General features: G+C 41.2%; 1 protein-coding gene across 1 annotated transcript; it reads right to left on the minus strand.

Annotated features, from left to right (window-relative positions):
- Nucleotides 1-272: 272 nt before the first annotated feature.
- Nucleotides 273-19,496, minus strand: stmn4 (stathmin-like 4). The gene is made up of 6 exons (XM_039782710.1): nt 19,352-19,496; nt 10,488-10,554; nt 10,061-10,156; nt 9,503-9,708; nt 3,339-3,530; nt 273-1,905 (listed from the first exon to the last, which is right to left on the minus strand). Exons 2-6 carry the CDS (start codon nt 10,498-10,500, stop codon nt 1,846-1,848), a joined length of 567 nt encoding a protein of 188 aa, XP_039638644.1. The 5' UTR covers nt 10,501-10,554; nt 19,352-19,496; the 3' UTR covers nt 273-1,845.
- Between the last annotated feature and the right edge of the window lie 3,099 nt (nt 19,497-22,595).

A 22,595-nucleotide genomic window follows, 5' to 3' on the forward strand; every position in this document is an offset into this window, starting at 1 on the left:
GTGAGTGAGTGATTAAGGGAACGGTTTCAAACGCAGCTACTGATTTTAGTCAGAATTGTAAGATTAAAGTCAAAATTCTGCGTTCTGACTTTATTCTCAAAATTCTGAGTTCAAAGTCAGAATTCTGAATTTCTGACTTTAAACTCAGAACACATTTTCACATTGGCCCTAATTCTCTTCCATACCTGTGTGTGTGTGTGCGTGTGTGTGTGTATACAAGTGCACGCAACACATTGCATTATCAATATACGAATGATAACAAGAGCAAAGTGTGAGTTTTCAGCTGTTTTTACTGACCATGCCAAATAGATACAATCACTCCAGCCTTGAAGATAGACAGCGACACACAGTTACAGCAAGTACAAACCCCATGTAACGACTCCCCGCTTACAGTGCAAACATTTTAGACATTTCAATCAAGTCAGTATGACTCAACAACTCAAACAAATTTCATCTTTTTCATTTACTCTTTTAGGTTTACATTCCCTTGAAAATCATAGACTGACATCAGAGCACAGTGACACATGCCAAAGCAAGGTTAGCCAGAAACCCCCAAAACTCTTCCTTTCAAAAACAAATTTGTCCAAGTTTAGAACTACTGTCACTCAATACTTTGCCTCCTTGTGATGTTATTGTTGTGTATACTGTATATATCAACTGTCCTTCATGTGTGCATATGTGCTTTTGAGTTGTGCTTAATAAACAAAGAGTGCAATCAGTGCTCTAAATCTAAGACTCAAATGCATGTCACTAATCTACAACTACGTACACTACATTTAAAGACAAAGAGCCTGAAAATGGCAAAATACAGCAGAGCTTCCTCCTTTTTCAAGCTTTTTTTTCTTCTTTTTTTTTTTACTCCCCTGGAGCACTGTAGAAAGAAACAAGAGCCTGATTCTTCATTTTTATATTCATAAACAATATTGTGAGATTCACTGAGTTCAGCTCACGCAGATGTCCCCAGACAGACCCAACAATTCCAAAAATGGTGCATGCTAAGAATACGCACGAGAGCGGTTGACCTTGGGAAATCAATTTTTATTTTTAATTTGGAAACCGCAAAAGTTAGTGTTACAGTATGTTCTGTTTATATTGACTGGTAAGTATGCTGTAAATCAAAGACTGAAGAAGCCTGGGACTGACTTGTACTGGTTGTGACTGACTAGGGCTCCTAAACTACATCTGTGTCCAGTTTTGTTTAAGCACATAACACATTTTTCATCTTTTACTTGGTAACAATTTAGATTACAACTCCCTACTTCATAGTTACAGTCTAATTGGATAAAAACCCTGTAATTAGTAGTGTTGCTGCCAAATAGGCAGCATTCAGTTACAATTTCTAATATAAGGCATCATTAAGAAAAACATATCTTAGTTAATGATGCTGAAGTTAATCTGCTCAGCTGACGTGTGGTGTACCCCAGGGTTCAATCCTTGGTCCTATTCTTTTCCTGCTTTCTGACTTAAAAAACTGCAGGAATGGGAGCTATGATTTAAATTGTTACCTCCTCCTGCTTTGATGCAGCTTTCATTCTCACCAAACAACCAATGCCGCCCCCCTATTAAAAATGTGAAATGTTTGTTTTGATGCCACCCGATCCCCCCACCCACTTTCTTTTAGAAAAAAGAGACAGATTTCTTTTTGAATTTCAACATCAAGAGTTGGCTAAACTTTGTACAGCTTGTTCATAATCGTTACAGCATACATCAATTATGAAAACTTGGCTTTTCCTTTTGTTCGAGTTGCTTTTGAGTTCTTTTTCTTTCTTGCACTGTTTTGTTTTTTTAACCGACTCTAAAATCTCCCAGTCCTGCTCATTCTCTTTCTTCTTCTTCTCCACTCATCTACCGACAGGCTTCCTCCTTCATCTCCTTGTTCTTCCTCACTTCTTCAGCGTGTTTGTCCTGCCAGACAAACACAGAGACATGGCAACGTCAAAGTCGTTTGCATTCATGCATATATTAGCATTAATGAGAGAGGTGCCAGCAGAACAAGGCAACAGCTCAGCAACTGTTCATAAAGATTTGAACAGGGGAATGAAACAGAGCGGGGAGAACTAAAAACTCTTTTTCATCTCATATAATATTCATGCCTGCTGATCCAGCTTGTAATAGAAAATAGAAATGCAAGCCCAGTTGATGATACTGAAGGCTTGCCTCATTTGCTCTCAAGAAAACTGGATTTTTTGGAAAACACACTTATACGCAAGACATCATTTACGCAAGACATCATTTCCTAATATATGAGCTTCAGAGGTGCTGGTGGGCGGATTTCCTTAACCTTTTGACCATAGACTGTAAAAAAAGAATGGAAGGTTTTCTAAATAAATTCTCTTATGCGCATTCTTTCCAAGAGTTTTCTTTCACTCTCATGTCTGTGTGCTAACTATGTAGCTGGAGATGTGAGGCAATAAGCTTAGCATAAAGACTGGAAACAGGGGAAACAGGTAGCCAGGCTGGCTCTCAAAGTAAAAAAAATATGCACACCTACACCTCTAAAACTGACTAATTAACACTTTGAGTTGTGTTTGTTTAATCCGCATGAAAACTGAAATGTAAAAATTATGCTTAGCTGAGGTAATAGTCTCCTAGCCTAGCTCCATATTTATCGCACAGACATAAAAGTGGTATTTATCATCTCATCTGTCTTCAGATACCACTAATAAGCATATTTATCAAAAATGTTGAGCTATTCCTTTAATAGTACATCGATTACACTGCTAGTGCTCAACCGATCAGATTTGTCTCCATGGTCAATTTCTTCAGTAGCTCTGGTATCTCTGCTCTTCTGAGGGAGTGTTTTCAAAACATGACAATTTAAAATTTTAGACAATAAATGATAAATTATTAAGAATACATGATGAATTTTAAAATCCATCACCATTTGTATAGTTATGCATGAGAATAAGAAATACGAAACAACAAAATGGTACATTGCAATATTGTTTTTTAGTGTGTTAGGATGGATTTTTTCCTAACCCTTTCACGCATAGTCGTCACTACAGTGGACAGCTATTTAATGCACATGAATTGGTTTTGATGGTATAATTACACACCAGCCACCACAGGGGACACTAGTCTGTCATTCCATACACTGTCATTTCAATAACTCAAAACACATGCAGTCCACCTGAGTGGACATGTGAAAAATGCATGTTTAAAGAAAATGAAGTTCAAATTCTTTTTATGCCCGATAAAGAATAAAAACAGATCAAATCGTGACTGTATCATAATACATGCATGAAAGGGTTAAGTGCTAGACCTTAAGTTTGAGAACAAAAGCCCCCTTACAAGCTTTCTAGAAAAGGTTAGAAATAATCCTATCAACTGGACAGTACCTTCTCCTGGAGCCGCTCCAGCATGGCAGCCAGCAGGGCCTCCCTGTTCTCCTTGTTGGCCTCCATCTTTTGCTCAAGCTTCTCCTTGGCATTCTTGATGAAGTTGTTGTTCTCCTCAAAGGCCTTCTGGATCACTTCACGCTCGTGCTCTCTCTTCTCCGCCAGGTGCTTCAGCAGCTCCGCCTCCTGGCACTACAGGGGGATAGAGAGCAATGAAGGTAAATCAACAGGCAAGTTTGCTAGCCTATATCAATGACGTTTCATTTCCGGGATTGTTCAGGTGCTCCCCGGAAATTCAGCTGGATGTCCCTAATTTTCAGGCGGAGGCTCGTCACCTTCCGCTTTCTTTGTGTTGGCATTCTAAACTCCGGTGGATTTCTGAGGAGTATGGTTAACTGAACCTCAGATCTGTGCAGGGCAAATCCAGACAGCTAGCTAGACTATCTGTCCAATCTGAGTTTTCTGTTGCACGCCTAAAACAACTTTTAAACGTACACGTTCCACCAAAACAAGTTCCTTCCCGAGGCTATTTTGCAGCGGCACCGTTGCTCCGTCAGGCGCTAAGCGCCGCCCAAGACGTTGTGATTGGTTTAAAGAAATGCCATTAAACCAGAGCACGTTTTTCTCCCATACAGGAATGTTGTGTGGACTAGCCAGACCTTCCTCCGCAGCGCTGTGGAGGACGGTATGGCAATGCAAGCCTACAATTTTGCTTAACAAGATGCTGAATAGGCATTAGGGAGAAAGACAACTGAACTTGAATGATGCTCAAGAGTTCCCACAAAACCCTCCCACTCAACCACATGCACAATTAACAGAAGGTTGTGTATAGGCCTTCAACGTTTTTTAAGGCTAAGTACCCATTAGCTGAAAAAAAGATGGAACAGGGACCCTCTACTAATATTGTATAAAATTGAGTTGCATATTAAACTGGGCCTACAATAATGTGTAGTGCAGCTAAATGCCTTTACAAATAGGCTAGCTTACCTATATGCCAGTAAGCCTATCATCATTCCTACATCCTGTCCCCTGCACATTCTATATATCCTGAACTTTTGCATTTCCCTCTACATTTTTGTACATTCTGCACTACAATTCATGCGCCTGGATAGTTCAGTTGGTAGAGCAGGTGCCCATATATGGAGGTTTACTCCTCGACGCAGCGGACCGGGGTTCGACTCCGACCTGTGGCCCTTTGCTGCATGTCATTTCCCCCTCTTTCACCCCTTTCATTCCTTCAGCTGTCCTGTCAATAAAGGCCTAAAAATGCCCAAAAAATAATCCTAAAAAAAAAAAAAAGTTCTTATGGTATGTATGTGTGCATATACTGTATGTATGTGTGTATGTATTATTTGTTGGCCCCCCTGCAGTAACTCTGAGGACCCCCTAGGGGTCCCAGAACCCCCGTTGAAGAGCTCTGGCTTTAGTTTACTGTCTGTGATTGAGTCTGTGACCTGCAGACAAAACCCTCTCTATATAAGATATGCAAACACATGTCACCTCAGAAAGTGTGTTGCAAAGATTTAAAATACATGCCAAATGTACTGTCTGTTAGCATGTAAAGGAAATCCAGTGTTCCTTCTCTGAGAGGCACAGATAGCGTGTCGGTGCCTCTCTGTGTTCGTGTTTGTTTTTATGTTATGTAAGTTATGTTAGTGTTTACTAGGGCGTGGGCCATTTGTCTGATTTGCAGTAGCTGTAACCACTGCCTCAGGAAATAAGTCATTTACATGACTGCTGACTGTTTGAATTACAACAAATGCAAAAAGCAGCCATGACTGTATGGTCCTTTAAAGCAGTGGCTGCCAACATTTTTAGTCTGAGCCCCCCACCCCACAGCTCTGTTGGAAGAACTCACTCATGTATAACAATATTTATTATATAAAAGTGGATATTATTTATGCAATTAAACTGTCAATATTAAGGTTTGTTTGGTCAGCAATCGTACTAATATTAGCCTCCTAGGCTACTACTACTTGGAATGAAGCTGAATATTTGATCATTTATTTATTAACGTTACTTTTAGCAACCACTTATCCAGCACTTATACCTAATCCTTTGAACTGTTTAGCCATTACTTTTAGCTATTTATTTCTACCGTTCATTACTTTTTGCTCCCTGTTTAAACTTCTGCCCTTGCTCGCTGACTAGTTTTTTGTGTAGTGTTCAGGTGGTACAGTTAACTTCATGTAAATATGGGGACATATTATTTTTATCAAGTCATAAATTTATACATACCTTTTTTGCATAGAATACTAAGCTTTTAAAATAGCCTTATAATTGTTGCCATGGTTTTATAAATCCTGTTTTCATTTTAAAACATACATGTGGCACTGGGGATCCTTTGGGATGAACTGTATCTGTGGATGGCTACATCTATACTGCCCTCCAAAAGACCTTAACTCGCCAGAGTATGAAACTGAGAAAAATGACTTTCAAACTTGACCTTTGACCCTTATTTGGAAGTGACTGTACTCTGCCTTATGTATACCCTCTGCATTATCTGCCAACAAATAAAGATCCATGCCCAAGGCTCTTCCATAATAATCAATATACTGTAGTTACTGTAGGAACTGAAATGAATAGAGAAAATCATTATAATGATAATAAAAATAATGATATTTTATCGATATTCAATATCCATCGGAAATAATATAAGGTCCAAAAACTTTTTATTTGACCAATATGCTAGCCTATTTCATTAATCAATGTTCACCAGGTTTTTCGGAAAAAAATAAAACCAACCAAATTGACTCAAGATATTTCTCCACATGATAAAGAAGGTCTTGAATATCCCAAAAATGACAATAATTCATTTTTGACCAAAGATGAAGTTACGGCCTTTTGCCTTTGCGCAGCAGTATATCCTTAGAGGGGATTTATATTTGCTAATAATATGTTGGATTAATGTTAAGACTTAAAATAATAATTTGGTTGTCCTGCTGCATTGAATCTAAAGACCCCCCCTGTTGAAGATCCCTGTTATAAACAATACAAAAAAATAATCAAATTACACTTACATGTGGCACCTTGTAGTTTGGCTTCTTTAAAGCTAATGTACTTGCTGTTCTGAGTTTGTAACTTCATGGTTGAATGCACTTATTGGAAGTCGCTTTGGATAAAAGCATCAGCTAAATGAAATGTAATGTAAAAGTAGGCAGAATCAAAGAACAGAATATGAAACGTCTTTAGGTATTAATTACTGACTAACTCAGATAATGTGCAGCATGGCTAGTTTAACAGATGATTTGAAACCAGTATGATAAGTAACAGAGCATATTGACACGCTAACAAAACATACACAGGCAACCTTTACACTCAGTCTTTGAGAGATTAACTAGGTAGCGCATCGCTACCGTGACGGTAGCTATGCATATAATCACACAGGATCCCACCCACCATCCCCTTCACCCATCCTTTAGCCGAGGTGGAAAGTAAAGAAATACATTTACTCACATTACTGTATTGAGTAGTTTTGTTGTATATTTTGTATTTTTCAAGTAGTTTTTAAACTCTGTCCTTTAAAATGTACTTGATTACGTTTTGAGTGAAGTATTGTATTTCGCTACATTACATTACAAATCCCATCCGTTACTGAGTAAAAAAAACTAAAACTTTGACTAACGAAAACCAAAACAAAGAAAAAATAAATAAAATCTCGCCCAGAACCACTACAGTGACGAATGACCAGCATCTCTAGGCTGCCTATCAGGCGCCAAGTCTTTCTGTGGGAGATTGAGAATGAGAAGGAGGTGGATCAGGGATCAGAGACGGTTTCAGTAGAAATGCTAGCTGAAACATCGGGCATGCTGCTCAAAACGACGAAAATCCTTGGCCGACATTTGAAGAAGAAATTACATTTAAATTCAAGAGGGCCAATATTATCATCATCATGCAATGCCAGATGTGCCTGCCAAAGGTGACTGAACTGGCAGCATTCAATAACTCCACATTTAATCTGCGGAAGCATGTTTTGGTAAGTATTTGTGCATTGGTACTTCAAGCGAAGTTATCATGACTAATAGCAAATTGCCAATTAGCAAAACAACATGTTTCGTGGCTTTGCTAATTTTTTTTTAGCACTAGCATCCCATAGGACATGGTATGTAGGACACTGGCTAAATTAATTCACATACATCTAATTAGCTCATACGGGCTACTTAGGTGTGTAATAGTTTTGGATGGTTATGACCCCTTGTGGGGGAATTACTGGAATTGTTGGGTCTTTATAAATTATAGAGTGTGGTCTAGACCTACTCTATCTGTAAAGTGTCTTGAGATAACTCTTGTTATGATTTGATACTATAAATAAAATTGAACTGAATTGTCCTATTTTCACTACATGGGAGAGATCCCCCCGCCCTGTTTTAAAAAATTTTTTTTTAAAGTAACTAAGTAACTTTTATTTAAAGTACATTTTAAATGAACTACTTATTACTTTTACTGGAGTAATTTTTCATCAAAGTATTGGTACTTTTACTTCAGTACAATATTTTTAGTACTTTTTCCACCTCTGTCCTTTAGTTACCTCCATCAGGTCGACGCTACAGAGTCCCATTTGCAGGGAAAAACATTTACAAAACATCCGTCATCCCCTCTGCCATCACCACACTGAACCAACAGCCATCCTTAGACAGCATCAAACAGCTCCATTCAGGCTTCTTCTTGCACTGTTTTAGCAATTTGCACACGTTTGTATGGTTACTGTTTTTTTACACTGTTTCTATACATATCTTTATGTTTTTATATGTATTTTATGTCATTTGAGCCTGCCCTGTCAAAGACAAATTTCTGTCACTCGTGACAGACATCTCATCTCAATCCCATTACTTCTAGTAAGAAGCTGGTTGGGGAAAACACCTTTTCAGGGCCTTAATGAACAAATGAATTGAAACATCTGATGTTGCAGGTGTGGTGTGACCGCTCTGCTGCAGGACACATTTCTCTGTGCCAGCGATAATTCCTCTGTCCTCACCTCCCCCCTCTCCCTTCCTGCCTCTCTCTCTCTCTCTCTCTCTCTCTCTCCGCCATCCCCACTGCTTGATGAATATGAGCCATTGTGAGTGTGTCCTTTCATGATTTCATGATTGCCCTTGTACTTTCATGTCCCCCGTTTCATCTTCCCACCCTCCCTCTGCTTGTGTTTCCTCCCTTTCCTTTCCATCAACTCCAACATTCCCTCCCTCTTTCCCTTCATCCGTTTCCACCCTTCACCCCCACACACTCCTGGGTTGATAAATCACGCTAGCCACAAAGAGCGTTGTCAGATGTATAACAACGCCTGAACGAGCTACTAAACAGAGAGGTTTAGGGTTACAGTTTCAAGGGTTAGGGCCTGTCCAGTTGGATTCTCGTGGGTACGATCAGGGGTTATAGCGGGCCTTCAATTTCATTCAGTTTCATGCATCATCGCCAGCGGAGCACTTTCTCTAAGAGGCTCTGTGTTTGGTGTTTTTTGCCCCCCAACGGCGCCTTCCAGGCAGCGCGGCAATGGTTATGTTTAGGGTTAAGGTTAGGGTTAGCTGCCGACAGCTTCGACGTAACGCTACCAGAAAAATCATTTCTGGCACATCCTATAAATCTGTACAACAATTCACAGCTGTGTGTGAGATAACTCTCTCATTACCTCTCACATTACAATACTGCACTGTTATGCTACTTGCACACTGGTCCCTTATACAATATTCGATATCATACATATTTTATTTTATTTTACATATGTATGTCGGTTGTACGTTTTATTCTACACTTGTATATACATTCTTTTCATTCCTCTAAGTATATTTTTTTCATCAGTTCTGGCATTTTATTTATTTTATTATTTTGCTATTTTATTTCATGTTATCTTATTTTATTTCTTATTTCTTATTTCTAGTATATTTCTTGGGTTTTCTGTCGAAAGACGATTGTGATTGGTTTAAAGAAATGCCAATAAACCAGAGCACATTTTTTTCGTGTGTTCTTCACCACTGTTTTAAATAAAATACTGAGAGTAACAGGCAAACCAGCTTTTAAAATGAGTTTTCTTGAAGTGCTGGAGTGGCTAGAGACTTCAAAGTAGTAAGGACATTTAAAACGATACATTTGAGGCTGGAATTTTCTGCCAGATCCCACTTTATGAAGACACAGAAACCCGCCCCGCCCCTTCTCTTCCCTCCTCTCACCTTTCGCCTCTCCTCGGCAGCCTCCAGCTTCTTCTGGATCTCCTCCAGGGACGGGTCGCGGCGCTGCGGCATGGAGGTGTTGAGCTCTGGCACTCCGTCGAAGGACGGGGGCTTGAGGATGACCTCGAAGGCCTGGCCAGATGTCCGCTTGTTCAGCTCAATGACTTCCACGTCTTTGATAACGCACCAGCCCAGGTCCACCGCATCTGTGGTGTTGGATTGTGGCCATATTTAGATTATTCATTCACCATACAGTAAATCTTTAATACAGGGACTCCATATGGGATTTGTGAGGTATCGTTTGGTTAGTGGTTAATCCGAGATCCCTTCTTTAATGCATTCTCATGAACAGGTTCGTATGATATTGTATGAAAACTTCCAATTTGTATGATATCCTACGAAATTACAAATTACAGTAACTGTACGAATGGTTCATGAGAACAGTCTGCCCTTCTACATGTCTCTGCTTTAGAAAAACTAATTCCTACATTTACCCAAAATGACTAGTGTCTATATTGGTTATAATACTGCATATCCCCCCAGTCATATATTTTTTACCTTCTGCCTTGTATGTAGGTTTGTCTGCAGTCTGCGGGTTCAGGCAGGCACAGAACAGAGACACCAGGGGGAGCTCTTTCACCTTCTCTTTGTAGGCTGAGGACACACGCACGCACACACACACACACACACACACACACACACACACACACACACACACACACACACACACACACACACACGTTTTGTCATGCTGACAGTGTTGACTAACGAAATGATGGTGTAATTCTCCTTTTCAGTGACAGTGACTATGTCAATTTCATTGTTATTAATGGAGTCATAAAAAATGACAACATACATGGCTCAGGTAACAAAAGTGCACTTTTATCTTGTTATCATTCCCAACAATGGCATCATAAGCAGTATACAGAGTAAAGGAATAGGGAGCTGAGGTGTGCATGACTTTCTGCTGTGGCTGTGTATTTACCTGCCAGAGTCATCTTCTCACTGCGTATGTTACTCCCCAGGGATGCTGAAGATCCTTCTCAGTCTGTCTGTGAGACACATGCAGAGACAGGGGTGGGGGGGTGGGGGGGTGTTAAGCAGAGAATTTATGGCCGCAGGCTGCAGAGCACTTGTGTAAGCACCTCCCATTAAGGTTCAATTCAACCAATGAGAGAACAGTGCTGCGCCACAAAAATAAATGTGGGCTAAAACAGAGGGTAAATCATGGCAAGGACAGTTTGTCAGTCGCAATACGTCCACATGCTGGGAAAACCAAACCAGAGAAGTAAACAAGAACTAATGAATAAAAAGACATCATCAAAAACTTAATATCATGTAACATTTCATCAATATTTCATCAGACACCATAGTCTTGTTAACATGTGAACAAAAAGTAGCCCGTGAATCCTTTGATAGGCGAGTTCAAACAAAGTTGACACACAAGTGCTTGAAGCTTCTTCAGAAGAACATTGCATTCTTGTTAATTGACCTTTTTCATGGCAGACATGTTGGCATGTCATAGTAAGAAAAGCACAGGTGTATTCAAAACCATTAATGATGGCTGCATTCCACTTAGGAGAGGTCCTGGTATTGTGCATGCTGACTCACTGAAATAGCTTACTGGAATTGAGCCATCATTAAGGTTATCAATTTCAGCTGTGCTTTTCCTACTATGACAAGTCAACATGTCTGCTGTGAAAAATGTCCATACTGTTATATATCAGTGATCTGTGATGCCATGTCCATGTCCATATCAGTGATTTCCTGTGTTTCCCAAAATGCCACTGGACAACTCTTAGAGAACAGGCTCAAAGACCCCCATCAGGCATGTTTAAAGACTTATAAAAACATAAATTTTGTGTCTGATGTACTGTAGTTTTTACACAAAACCCCCCAAAAATGAATCTTTTCCTTGTCCCTTATTAAAAAATCTAGAATATAAATGCAAATATTGTTCATTTCCAAAGTCTAACTCCTACACACAAAAGATTTCTCCAATGGCCAAGTTTCCACCTAAATTTTGTGCAAATTTCGGAATGAATGTGCATTTTCTATCCACTAATGTTAATATGTGAATATTAGGAGTTGATTATTCAAGCTAAACAGTAGGTGGCATTAATTCTCCAGTCGGGTGCCATAGAACTACTGCAGAAAACAAGAGTGCACACAAGATGACAAAGTTAAAAGAGCATTAGCCTAAACCTCAAACAAATGAAAACCATGCAGAAAATATAGTGGAAACATAATTTTGTCATACATAGTTTTGGAATTTTGCTGGCGACATCTTGGTTTTTAGAAACTGACGATTTTTGGATGAGAGGGTGGAGCTGCGGAGGATGCTGCGGCTAACAACCAGGGTTCAAAATTAGCACTGTTTACCAGCCAAATGCTGAGGAAATATGCAAGTGGCTGGTAGATTTGCATCACTCACCAGCCAAAAAACCCCAATGGTAATCTATTGAGTGGCTGGTAATATCTGAACATTCACTAGCCATTTGGCTGGTAGACGAAAAAGTTAATTTTGAAGCCTGCTAACAACGCTGCGCTAAACTAAACAACAAAGAGGGAAACCTGCTGAAGCGAGTCATCCGGCAGAGATTTTCTAGCGGGCAAACGCAGATCTCTGGGTATTGTTGCCATTCATCTGCATAGCAGCACACTGAGCTGGTTGAAAATCTGCAGACTTTCCCTTAAGTTAACTGATAATGCGAGCGCTAGAGCTAGCTAGCTAGCCTTGGTTGGCAAGGTACTCCCAAATGCTGAACAAGACATTTTTTTGGTGACCAAAATGTTCCAATTAACTTTGATGAAGTGAAAACACACAGTGAGAGGGTCAAAGTTTAAGATGAAAACACGGACAACACAACAGAACAAGTTGACGGCTATTTTAATGTACACAGTGCCATGGTTAGCATCGCTAAGCCTCTACCATGATTGACAGGTTGCTCTTAAAACATCCCCTGCTTTATTGTCTATTTTAAAATAAAATGGGACCATGATTTACAAAATGAACATCCTGCTGCATTGAATAAGACTTGAAACTAGCAATTGAGACCATAAACTCATTAATAACCTTTATTATTACCTTTATTAAGGTAATAAATCAAGTGAGTAGAGTTATTTTCTCATAGACTTCTGTAGAAACAGACCTTTGTTTTTGGAGCCAGTGGAGTCGCCCCCTGCTGTAAATTGGATAGGATGCAAGATTAAGGAATTTCCGCAATGACTTTACTTTTCAGACACGGAAGCTCTGTCCATTAGTTTTTACAGTCTATGGTTTGCACTTAGGTTTTTTTAATGCACACATTGAAAATGCATTAAAAACTCTCATATGCACACACCTTCTTGCCAGCCTTCTGCGTTGCAGTGAATCACAGATGTGACACAAGTGGGAGAAGAAGCAGTAAATTGCTGAGCAGATGCAAGAAAGCAAGAGGAACGGTGTATAAATAACAAAGCGAGGCATCAACCACGGCAACAGCCTGTCTCACCATCTGCTGAAAATGTACTTCAAACCTGTGTGTTGTGATTGAAAATATGTCTCTGTGATACGGACTGTGGCCTGTTAAGCGTATCAAACTATGTATACTCATAATATTTGAATGGGTAGGGAACGAAATTCAAGATTAATTCAATTCAGATTTGAGCAGTGAAGTAAATTGCACTGAGAGAGAGATAGACGATGCAAAGTAGCAAACTGTCTAACTAGCTCAGCCACCACCCACTATCACTCTGTCTGTCAGATGGTCTCATAAACACTGAATTGATGGACATCTGAGGGATGCTGTATATGTCGGTCGAGCAAACAAACTAGTGAAAGAGATGGATATTTTGTGAGACAGAGCAAAGGTAATTCCCCCCACCCTTGATTCCCTATTTCTATTTAGTTCAATGAATAGGACTTCTACCATTATAGCAAATACTTTGTAAATATTTAGCTAGATCAAGTTATTAAAAGATGGACAGAAATTCCTGCATTATTGCTGTTCAGGGTTATTCCAACAAGTCCTCCAATCTATACCACGATATGAGTCGTTTGTTCCCTACCCTCTCATATGACCCACTGCAGCGTATTATAAAATAGCAGAAATAACAACCTCATATCTAAACATCGGTCATGGTTTTGAACGTAAAAGTCGCGATTTTAAACGTTGTGAAATGGTTGCACTTTGGTTATGTTTAGGGTACCAAAACGACTAAGTTAAGTTTAGAAAAAAGGTTGTGGTTTGGGTTCAAATCTGACGTTACTTCACTTTCAGTCACACGTGACCCTGAACGTGACGTTTTAAGTAAAAATAAAAAAATCTCTACAGTGGCAGTTTTGGTTATGTTAGGCAGAAAAGCTACTTCTTTAAGTTGAGAAAAAGATCGTGGTTTGGTTAAAATCACACATTACTTCACTTCCTGAAGGTTACGCACGTGATGCTGAACGCGAAGTCAGTTAATAAAAAAAAAAAAAAACTCGCTGTTTACTTTTATTTTCAAACGGGACTTGAATGCCGCTCTCCTGGGTGAAAATTCTGTGTTTGTTTGACCCAATCGTGGAAATTTGGCGCTCTTATATGTTGTCGCATTATTCCTAGTCTCGCTCTGCCAGACCGTCCACACGCTGCGGAGGAGGGTCTGGCTAGTCCACACAGCATTCCGGGATGGGTGAAAAACGTGCTGTGGTTTATTGGCATTTCTTTAAACCAATCACAATCGTCTTGGCTAGGCTCCACACGGAGCTGCTGCAAAATAGGAACTTGTTTCGGTGGAACGTGTGTACGTTCAAAAGTTGTTTTAGTCGTTTGAGAAAAAACTCAGATTGGAGAGATAGTCTAGCTAGCTGTCTGGATTTACCCTGCAGAGATCTGAGGAGCAGTTAACCAGAGTCCTCAGAAATCCACCGGAGTTTAAAATGCCAACACAAAGGAAGCGGAAGGTGACGGACATTGGCGAAAAGACATGCATCCGGCGGAATTTCCTGCGGCAACGGCGCAATCGTCGTGGATATAGACTACATTACTCCCTACTCTCCTCCCGTCATAATTACTACAGCCACAAGAGGACGCCGCCACTAAAAAAGGTGAATATTGATTGTAATTGCTGCTTGTACATCTGGGAGCGTTTTTCGGGATGATTGATATCAACAAACATTTGAAGGTCTAACTTGAATATCTTTCGTCTGCCAATTGGAGAATTTTATCATGTGAGTGCCCTGCACAGTTCGTCTGCCTTTTCACAGCCGAGTGCACATGCCAATTACGTTTCGCAGGTATTGCGGTATTTGGTATCATAGGGACACCCATCATGTGGACACCCAAGAGAATCTGGTGTTTAAGCAAAACAGGCTGAGGAGTAATAATGGAGGGCAAATGAAGGATTGCGCTTCGTAAAACAGATTGCCACCACAGGATGAGGACATCCCATTGGTTCCTGATTTGGGCCTAATTTGATTAAACATCTGGGATGGGACGTGTCTGCCAGAAATGTTCTACCTCCTCTCAGCTACTTCCCCTTCATCTTCTAAGACAGGGTTCTACATAGATGATCATCCAAACAGTGACAGTCATACAGGAATATACTGTACACTGAATGCACTCTGTGCAAAAAATAAAATCACTTTTTTTATGTATTGTTTGATTGCATTGTTGTCCAACATATAGAAATATATACTGTATATGTATATAACGTAATGGCAAAAACTGGTCAAAGAAAAAGAAAAATGTGTGCATTTAATGTATCTTGTAATGTATCTGTATCTGTATCTCTCTCTCTCTCTCTCTCTCTCTTTCCCTCTCTCTCTCTCTCTCTCTCTCTGTCTCTCTCTCTCTCTCTCTCTCTCTCTCTCTCTCTCAAATTCAAATTGCGTTTTTGGCATGGATGTCAGAAAAACAATATTGCCAAAGCATCAAGGATAACATAATTCAATATTAATAAGATGAGGAAAAATACATACATACAATTCATTGAGTAAACTAAAATATAAAAATTTTGAAAAAAAACAAAAAGAAAAAGAAAAAACTCTATCTCTCTCTCTCTATGTCTCTCTCTCTCTCCTGGCTGTTCACCAAGAAAAAGTAACAGCATTTAATTCCTAATAAATCCACAAATGAACATGTTCTACAGTTTTCACATCGATTAAATAAACAAGATACAACATGTTAATTACTGAGCTTTAGATGATGTGTTGGTAGCATGGACTGTGTAACATATGGACGTAGTCTCTGTGACATACCCCATAGGTTTCTGAAGTGAAGTGTGCGGCCCCCGGTAGCTCCGGCCGTCACCAGTCTAAGCTTGTCCCGTTACTCAAAGTGACACGTCCCTAGCCCAACTTTAAACCTTAAAAATGGTTGTCATGAATGAGGAAATTAGCAATAGCGACCCAAATAGTTTTTTGTACCAGGCTGTAAACATGTTTAATACTGCTTTAAAGTTGGGCATTTTAACATAGGGGCCTATGGGGATTGAGTCTGTTTTGGAGCCAACCTTAAGTGGCCACTCGATGATCTGCAAGTTTCTGGCACCTCCGCATTGGCTTAATTTTTCAGCCCCGGAGGTTGCAGCTTGGTTGGTTGTAGGTGTGTTTTTAGAGAGCCAGCTGCCAACTGTTTCCCCTTGCTTCCAGTCCTTATGCTAAGCTAAGTTAAACACCCCCTGGTTCCAGCTCCATTGCGCTACCCCACTACTTCCCGAAAAAAAATAACTCACTCCTGGAAATGTTGCATGTTTTTTAAGTAGCTACGCTATTTGAAAGCACCACCAAAACAAGTTCCTTCCAGAGGCAATTTTGCAGTGGCACCGTTGCTCCGTCCGGCACTTAGCGCCGCCCAAGACGATTGTGATTGGTTTAAAGCTGGGGTCTTCAAAGTCATTTAGGCCAGGGACCGCTTAGCTGAAATAGAGACTGAGTAGGGACCCCCTACTGCATATATTGTATAAAATTGAGTTGCATATTAAACGGTGCAGAATGGATGAAAAGAAATGGATATTATTTATGCATCATGTTTTATTGTTAATCACACATCTGGAAGGCGGTGACTCCTAAAGCTTAACTGTATGGCTACCATAGTTACCTATAGTAAACTTATCTTTAATGTGTAAATAATCTTTTTTTTTTTTTTTAAAATAAGCCAATTTGTCTTTGCTGTTAACATTTTGTTTTCTCTCTGTCTGTCTGTCTATCCATCTGTCTGTCTGTCTGTCTGTTCATCTCCGTCTGTCTGTCTGTCTGTCTGTCTGTCCGTCCGTCTGTCTGTCCATCTGTCTGTCCATCTGTCTGTCTGTCTGTCTGTCTGTCCGTCCGTCTGTCTGTCCATCTGTCTGTCTGTCTGTCTGTCCGTCTGTCCATCTGTCTGTCTGTCTGTCTGTCCGTCCGTCCGTCCGTCCGTCCGTCCATCTGTCTGTCTGTCTGTTTGTCCGTCTGCCCATCAGTCTGTCTGTTTGTCCACCTGTCCGTCTGTCTCTCTGTTTGTCCATCTGTCTGTCTGTCTGTCTGTCTGTCTGTCTGTCTGTCCCTGAAGAGCAGGGAGCTCCAGAGAGTGGGACTAATGAGACAACCTGACAGAGAAGGAGAGACGAGTCATTACAATGCAGAGCACAGGCTCACCTAACCCCCCTGACCCAGCTCCCAGTGGGACACTCAAGGACACCACGTTTGCATATATATATATATATATATATATAGACACATGTACCATACATGGACAGATACCTTGAAATACACAGTTGTGCGCCCACATACAAATCAGGCAGTACATGTACTGCTTTGCTACACTTCTGGAATCCTTTTTTAAAGTCTACGGTTGGAATGCACACACGCATGCACACAGCTGCTTCTCCTCCCACGAAACCACCCAGGGTGCAGATCAATGCACTGCTTCCTGCAGGAGCTAGACAGCTCCATGTAGGTCATGTTGATGACATTTGCTGACAGATCATAGTGAAGTTTTTATGTCTACTGAAGGTAATATTTATCATTTAAGATCTAAACATTGGGTTAATACATTGTGATTAATAATGGTTTTCAGAACAGGAAACAATTGCATATTAAAATACTAAAAAGCCTAGTGAATGATTTGTCCTTCTTGCATACTCGTGTCTATTTTGTTAATCCTTGAATGTTGCCTTTGAATGAGTGAAGCTAAAGTTCAACATTTAAGGAAATATGCCTATTCGCTTTCTTGCCAAGAGTCAGATGAGAAGACCACTCTCTGGTGTCTTTAGGCCATATCCGGCAGTCGGTTAGCATAGCATAGCATAAAGTCTGGAAACAAGAGGAAACAGCTAGCCTGCCTCTGTCCAAAGGTAACACATTTGGACACATTTTTGGTAGGGGTGGGAATCACCACAGGCCTCACGATACGATATCATCACAATACTTATGTCACGATACAATATTATTGCGATTTTAAAGATACCTTTTTTCCAACTTCAAATTTTTCCCAATTTCAAATGACGTCCCCAAAAGGAAACTTTGTCAACATCTGTTTTATCTAAAAAGATACATTTCTCTGTTTGTTCATCTCACTTCAATTGTATTGCTGCAAAATGAGATTGTCAAGCAGACAAACTTTTTTTGTCCGGGCTGAACCTGCCCCTAGTTTCACACCTCCATGTGGCAAAAAATAAAAAAAATAAAATAAAAATAAAACTGACAACCTGCCTACCTGCAAGAACGTTTCCCAAAAAGCAAAGCATTTTTAAAAGCGTTTCCTACCGGTGAGCGGTTAATGGCAGAAGCAGGCGCGTAGCAAAACAAATTCTGGGCCCTGTAGAAAGGCATTTTCTATGGGCCCCTCCCTGCATCCACAGCTATTCATTCTAGCATCTTTTTGGGCCCCTCCTCACATGAGGGCCCTGGGTACTCAGTCAACCGCTTCATACACCTACCGCCATGCTCAAAACGGCTTCCCGTCTGCCACCATACCCTCACCGAAGCGGCAAGTTATCGTGCGGCGTTGTGACAGCCTCTTTTTTTGGTCTAAGGGCATAATTTCCGGGAAAACTATACAATTTTGTAAAGGTAATTACACTTCAGGTGACTCATCTGAGTTGGCAGTAAAAAAAAAAAAAAGTCTGAATAAGTCAAACTTCAACATTGTTTACTTCCATACAGTCATTTTACTTGAACAGATAGCTAGGTTTCTGAAAGTGGTTGTCTCCATTACAATTTTCATATACATTACAGTTCTGCAATGTACTGTATATGGAGTGTCCAACAAGTCAAAATGAAAAAAAAAATTTGCATGGGCACGTTATTTGATATCCGTTTTGATATTCTCCTAGGAATCCTGAACACCATCTAATGCTGTTAACACACTCGGATTAACTCTGATTATTTATAATATTCTGAGCGAATGCTTTGATTTCTCATAAAAGGAGCAGTTATAACAGACTCCAACTTCACGCCACACTTCCCATAAATTCTCCCGATGCATCCCGAGAATATCCCCCGTACGTGTTTTTCTCTCCCACTCCAGCAGACACAAAGCTGTGTCTGCACATATGGAGGATCAATAATAAATGACACACATGGGTTACACGCCATACAGTTTTCGGGTACACCGAGTTCTCTCTCGCACCTCTCGCTCCCTTTTCCTCACTTGTCCTCCCTCTCCTGCAACCACTGCACCATCACTATCCTCACCCTCGCCCCATTACGCCCAACCACACACACACACACACACACACACACACACACACACACACACACACACACACACACACACACACAGAAACAGAGGCAACCTTCAGTTATCCCATAAAACATAACGTGGGGGAACCCAAAATGAAATGCAGTTGTGTGCAAATGTGTGTGTGTGTGTGTGTGTGTGTGTGTGTGTTGTGATGCAGACTTACCCCCCTCTGTCTCCGTCTTCTCTGCTGCTGCTGCTGCTGCTGATGGACCGGTGACTACGATTACCCCCGTCTGGCTACAAGGATACAGGCGCCGGGCAACAGCATCATTGCTGCCTCCATGACATCACCTTGGAGATGTCTTATTGGTCTGAGACACTGCCAGCATCCAAGCCTCTGAGCCAATGGGAGCGGAGAGGAAGGATTGGGGGGGAGGGCCGTCGGCTCTTTGTGTTGTACTGCAGGGTGGGCGGTGGAATCACTGTTTTATTGTGGCGCAGGAGTGTGTGTGTGTGTGTGTGTGTGTGTTTTGTGTGTGTGTGTGTGTGTGTGTGTGTGTGTGTGTGTGTGTGTGTGTGTGTGTGTGTGTGTGTGTGTGTGTGTGTGTGTGTGTGTGTGTATGCGCGTGCGCGCAGGCAGCTCAGCAGGGGGCCCAGCTAGAAGGCACGCAGGACACTAAATTATTTAGATTCTAAGTGTATATACAAGAATAAGTAAAACCTTTCTGTAGTGTGAAGCACGCAGTTCATCATTATCAATATTTGTTACTAATGTTAGGACTACAAATACTGGTACTTGTACTAATGTGGAACTTTTACAGCTACTTTACAACTCCAACTACTAATATTACTCGCTGTTCTCATGAACATAGTAAAGCACTAGTTTTCGTATGTATTCTACATATTTTTTGTCGTATGCACCACAGTGACTGCTGCTGTATAGGAACGCTGTGGACCAATTAGGGAGAGGATGGATGGGTGGGGACCAGAACAGGGGCTTTCAAGCCAGGGAGCGGAGTTTGCGTCCCTGTTGGGAAAAATATGACTTTCACTCAGGAAACGCGTGTTCGTGTCCCAGTGGTGTTTTAATCGAAACTAGAGATGTTCTGATACCGATACCAGTATTAAAAAAGCCTCCGATACTGCCTAAAATGCTGTTATCAGTATCGGCAAGTACTCAAGTTTATCGATCCGATACCAAGTAATTTAGCCCCGAAGAAAATCTACTTTAAAGAAGTACATTTTAGAAGATTTAGGATCTCTGACTTCTAAACATCACCATAAACCACACAATCCAGAATGAGCTTGATGGTGTTTTAAGCCCCCAACGTCTCCTTCCAGGCAGCACTGCGACCATTGACTTCAAGGCACCTAACCTTAACCCTAACCCTAACCTTAACCTTAACCATAACCATTGCCTAATCCTAGTGCCTTCCAGGCAGCGCTGCGACCATTGACTTCAAGGCACCTAACCCTAACCCTAACCCTAAGGGTTAGTTTAAAGCACTTTTAAACACAGAACTTATTACTAATTTTTAATGGTATAACCTCAAGGGCAAGTAATTCAGACAGTATTCATGACCTTTTAAATGTTTTTATTACAATTTTTGAGTTTAAATAAGATGTTTTTAATATTGGGATAGAATTTATTTTGTATTGTGACGCCGGGCTATTTATTTACATAACTCTAATATATATATATATATATATATATATATATATATATATATTAGATTTATTTTATGTATTTATTTTGTAATGTCTCTAGGAGAGACACCACGGTAGTTGTGGAGGTAACCTTTTATTTAAATAAATGTTTTAATCTCCCGCTGTCTGTCCTGTCCAGTGGTTCTTTTAACCTGCTTTTAATATCTGGCCGTCTTTTAAACAGCTTTTATATGACCGAACTCGGCTTTTTAAGGAGTTCTTTAAGTGTTTTATTCACACCAGTGGTCCCCTTGTGCCCGTGCCCCTCGCAGCACCCATCCTGGGCGCTGTGTTTTAACCCAAACCTAACCCTAACCATAACCATTGCCTAATCCAAGTGCGTTGGGGGCTTAAAACACTGATAAACCCAGAATAAGCCTTCACGTCAGACAAATCCCTCCAATTCAGTCGATTCGGAACCAATCAGCTATTTGTTCAGCTGAGAGCCAGGCATTTCCCATCATGCCCTGGGTCTGCTTGGGTTTTGCAGTCGGTGGAAAGCCACTGCGCCGCCTGCCTCTCAAAACCTGCAGCTGCCTTGATCCCGTGAGGTTACCGTTGCCCACGTGTGCGTGACGTCAGAGCTGGTCGGGATCAAGTTCGGACACAAATCCAACCGGCGTGCGTTGGGCCATGACTGCTGCTGGTGATAGTGACACTGCCATTAATATACCGCTACTGATGAAACTTTCCTAAATCTGTTGAGATTTTGATTTGACTAAAAGAGAAATTGGCTGAAGGACAGAGGACACACACTGAGGAAAGGTGACGGGATGTGTGTGTTGTTGCCGCCCTTTGATCTGGTATTCAGCTCACACGACCGACATGATGTCACCTATCCGGCCACGCGAGACCAACAAGCTCACAACACCCCCGAGAGAGAGGGAGACGCATGAGGTCACATTGGGGTGTGGCCGTTGTTGCTCCCTCCACTCTTTTTTTCTTTTTTTTTTTTTTCTCTCTTCTGCTCTCCCCTCCTCTCCTCTCGCTCTTTCCCCTCTCCCCACTCTCCTCTCTTCTCCTCTCCTCTCTCTCTCTCCTCCTCTCTCTCCTCTCCTCTCCTCTCCTCTCCTCTCCTCTCCGTTTCTGGTGAGTGTGAGCGTGAGTGGTGGTGCGAGTGGCGCGGAGTTTCAAACCCTGTTCTGTCCCTGTTTTTTGGATTTTCCAACGGTATCTTCAATCTGTCTTTTGTGCATGACCAGGTTTTTTTTTTTCCGGACGAATGGCGTCCTTTGAGACGCCACCTCCGACTCTTCGAGGAGGTTCTGTTGGCGGTCGGTGAACAGGTATAGGCTATGGCAAACTATCTTTTGCGTCCAGAACGAACCGAGCAGCGGTCGTGTTTATGAAGGACGAGCCGCTTGTTGATCAGCTGATTGAGGGCGGCGTGTTTATCAGAGACAGCTTTGTGCAGGTTTCCCCCTTATCTGTTCCCTCCACGCAAATCGCCGTATCTGGTGTCCCCGGCGAGTTGTTGGAGAATGAGCTTCGAAGGTTTGGTAAGTTTTGCCAGTGGGTTTAAAACTGTGACTTTGGGATGTAAAGATCCCAAACTGCGACATGTCCAGCCTCTGAGGCAGCAGGTGTTCACGTTCCTGGAGTCGCCTACACAGACGCTTGGAGGGGTCATTCAGAGTGAAGCATGGTGACGGTTCTTATGTGGTGTATGCAAGCTCTGGACAGATGAAATGTTTTGAGCGTGGAGATGTGGGACACAAGTGCTTTGCATGTCCCCACAGACAGCAGGTGCCGACTGATGC

Source organism: Perca fluviatilis, chromosome 18, assembly GCF_010015445.1.
Source record: "Perca fluviatilis chromosome 18, GENO_Pfluv_1.0, whole genome shotgun sequence".
Classification (NCBI taxonomy): Eukaryota; Metazoa; Chordata; class Actinopteri; order Perciformes; family Percidae; genus Perca; species Perca fluviatilis.

Bases quoted from the DNA above. Each gene is read 5' to 3' on its own strand.
- stmn4 (XM_039782710.1), bottom strand. The intron at 9,709-10,060 runs GTAAAAAATATA...CCAACACCACAG, and splicing joins ACCTACATACAAGGCAGAAG to ATGCGGTGGACCTGGGCTGG. The intron at 1,906-3,338 runs GTACTGTCCAGT...TTTGTCTGGCAG, and splicing joins TGGAGCGGCTCCAGGAGAAG to GACAAACACGCTGAAGAAGT.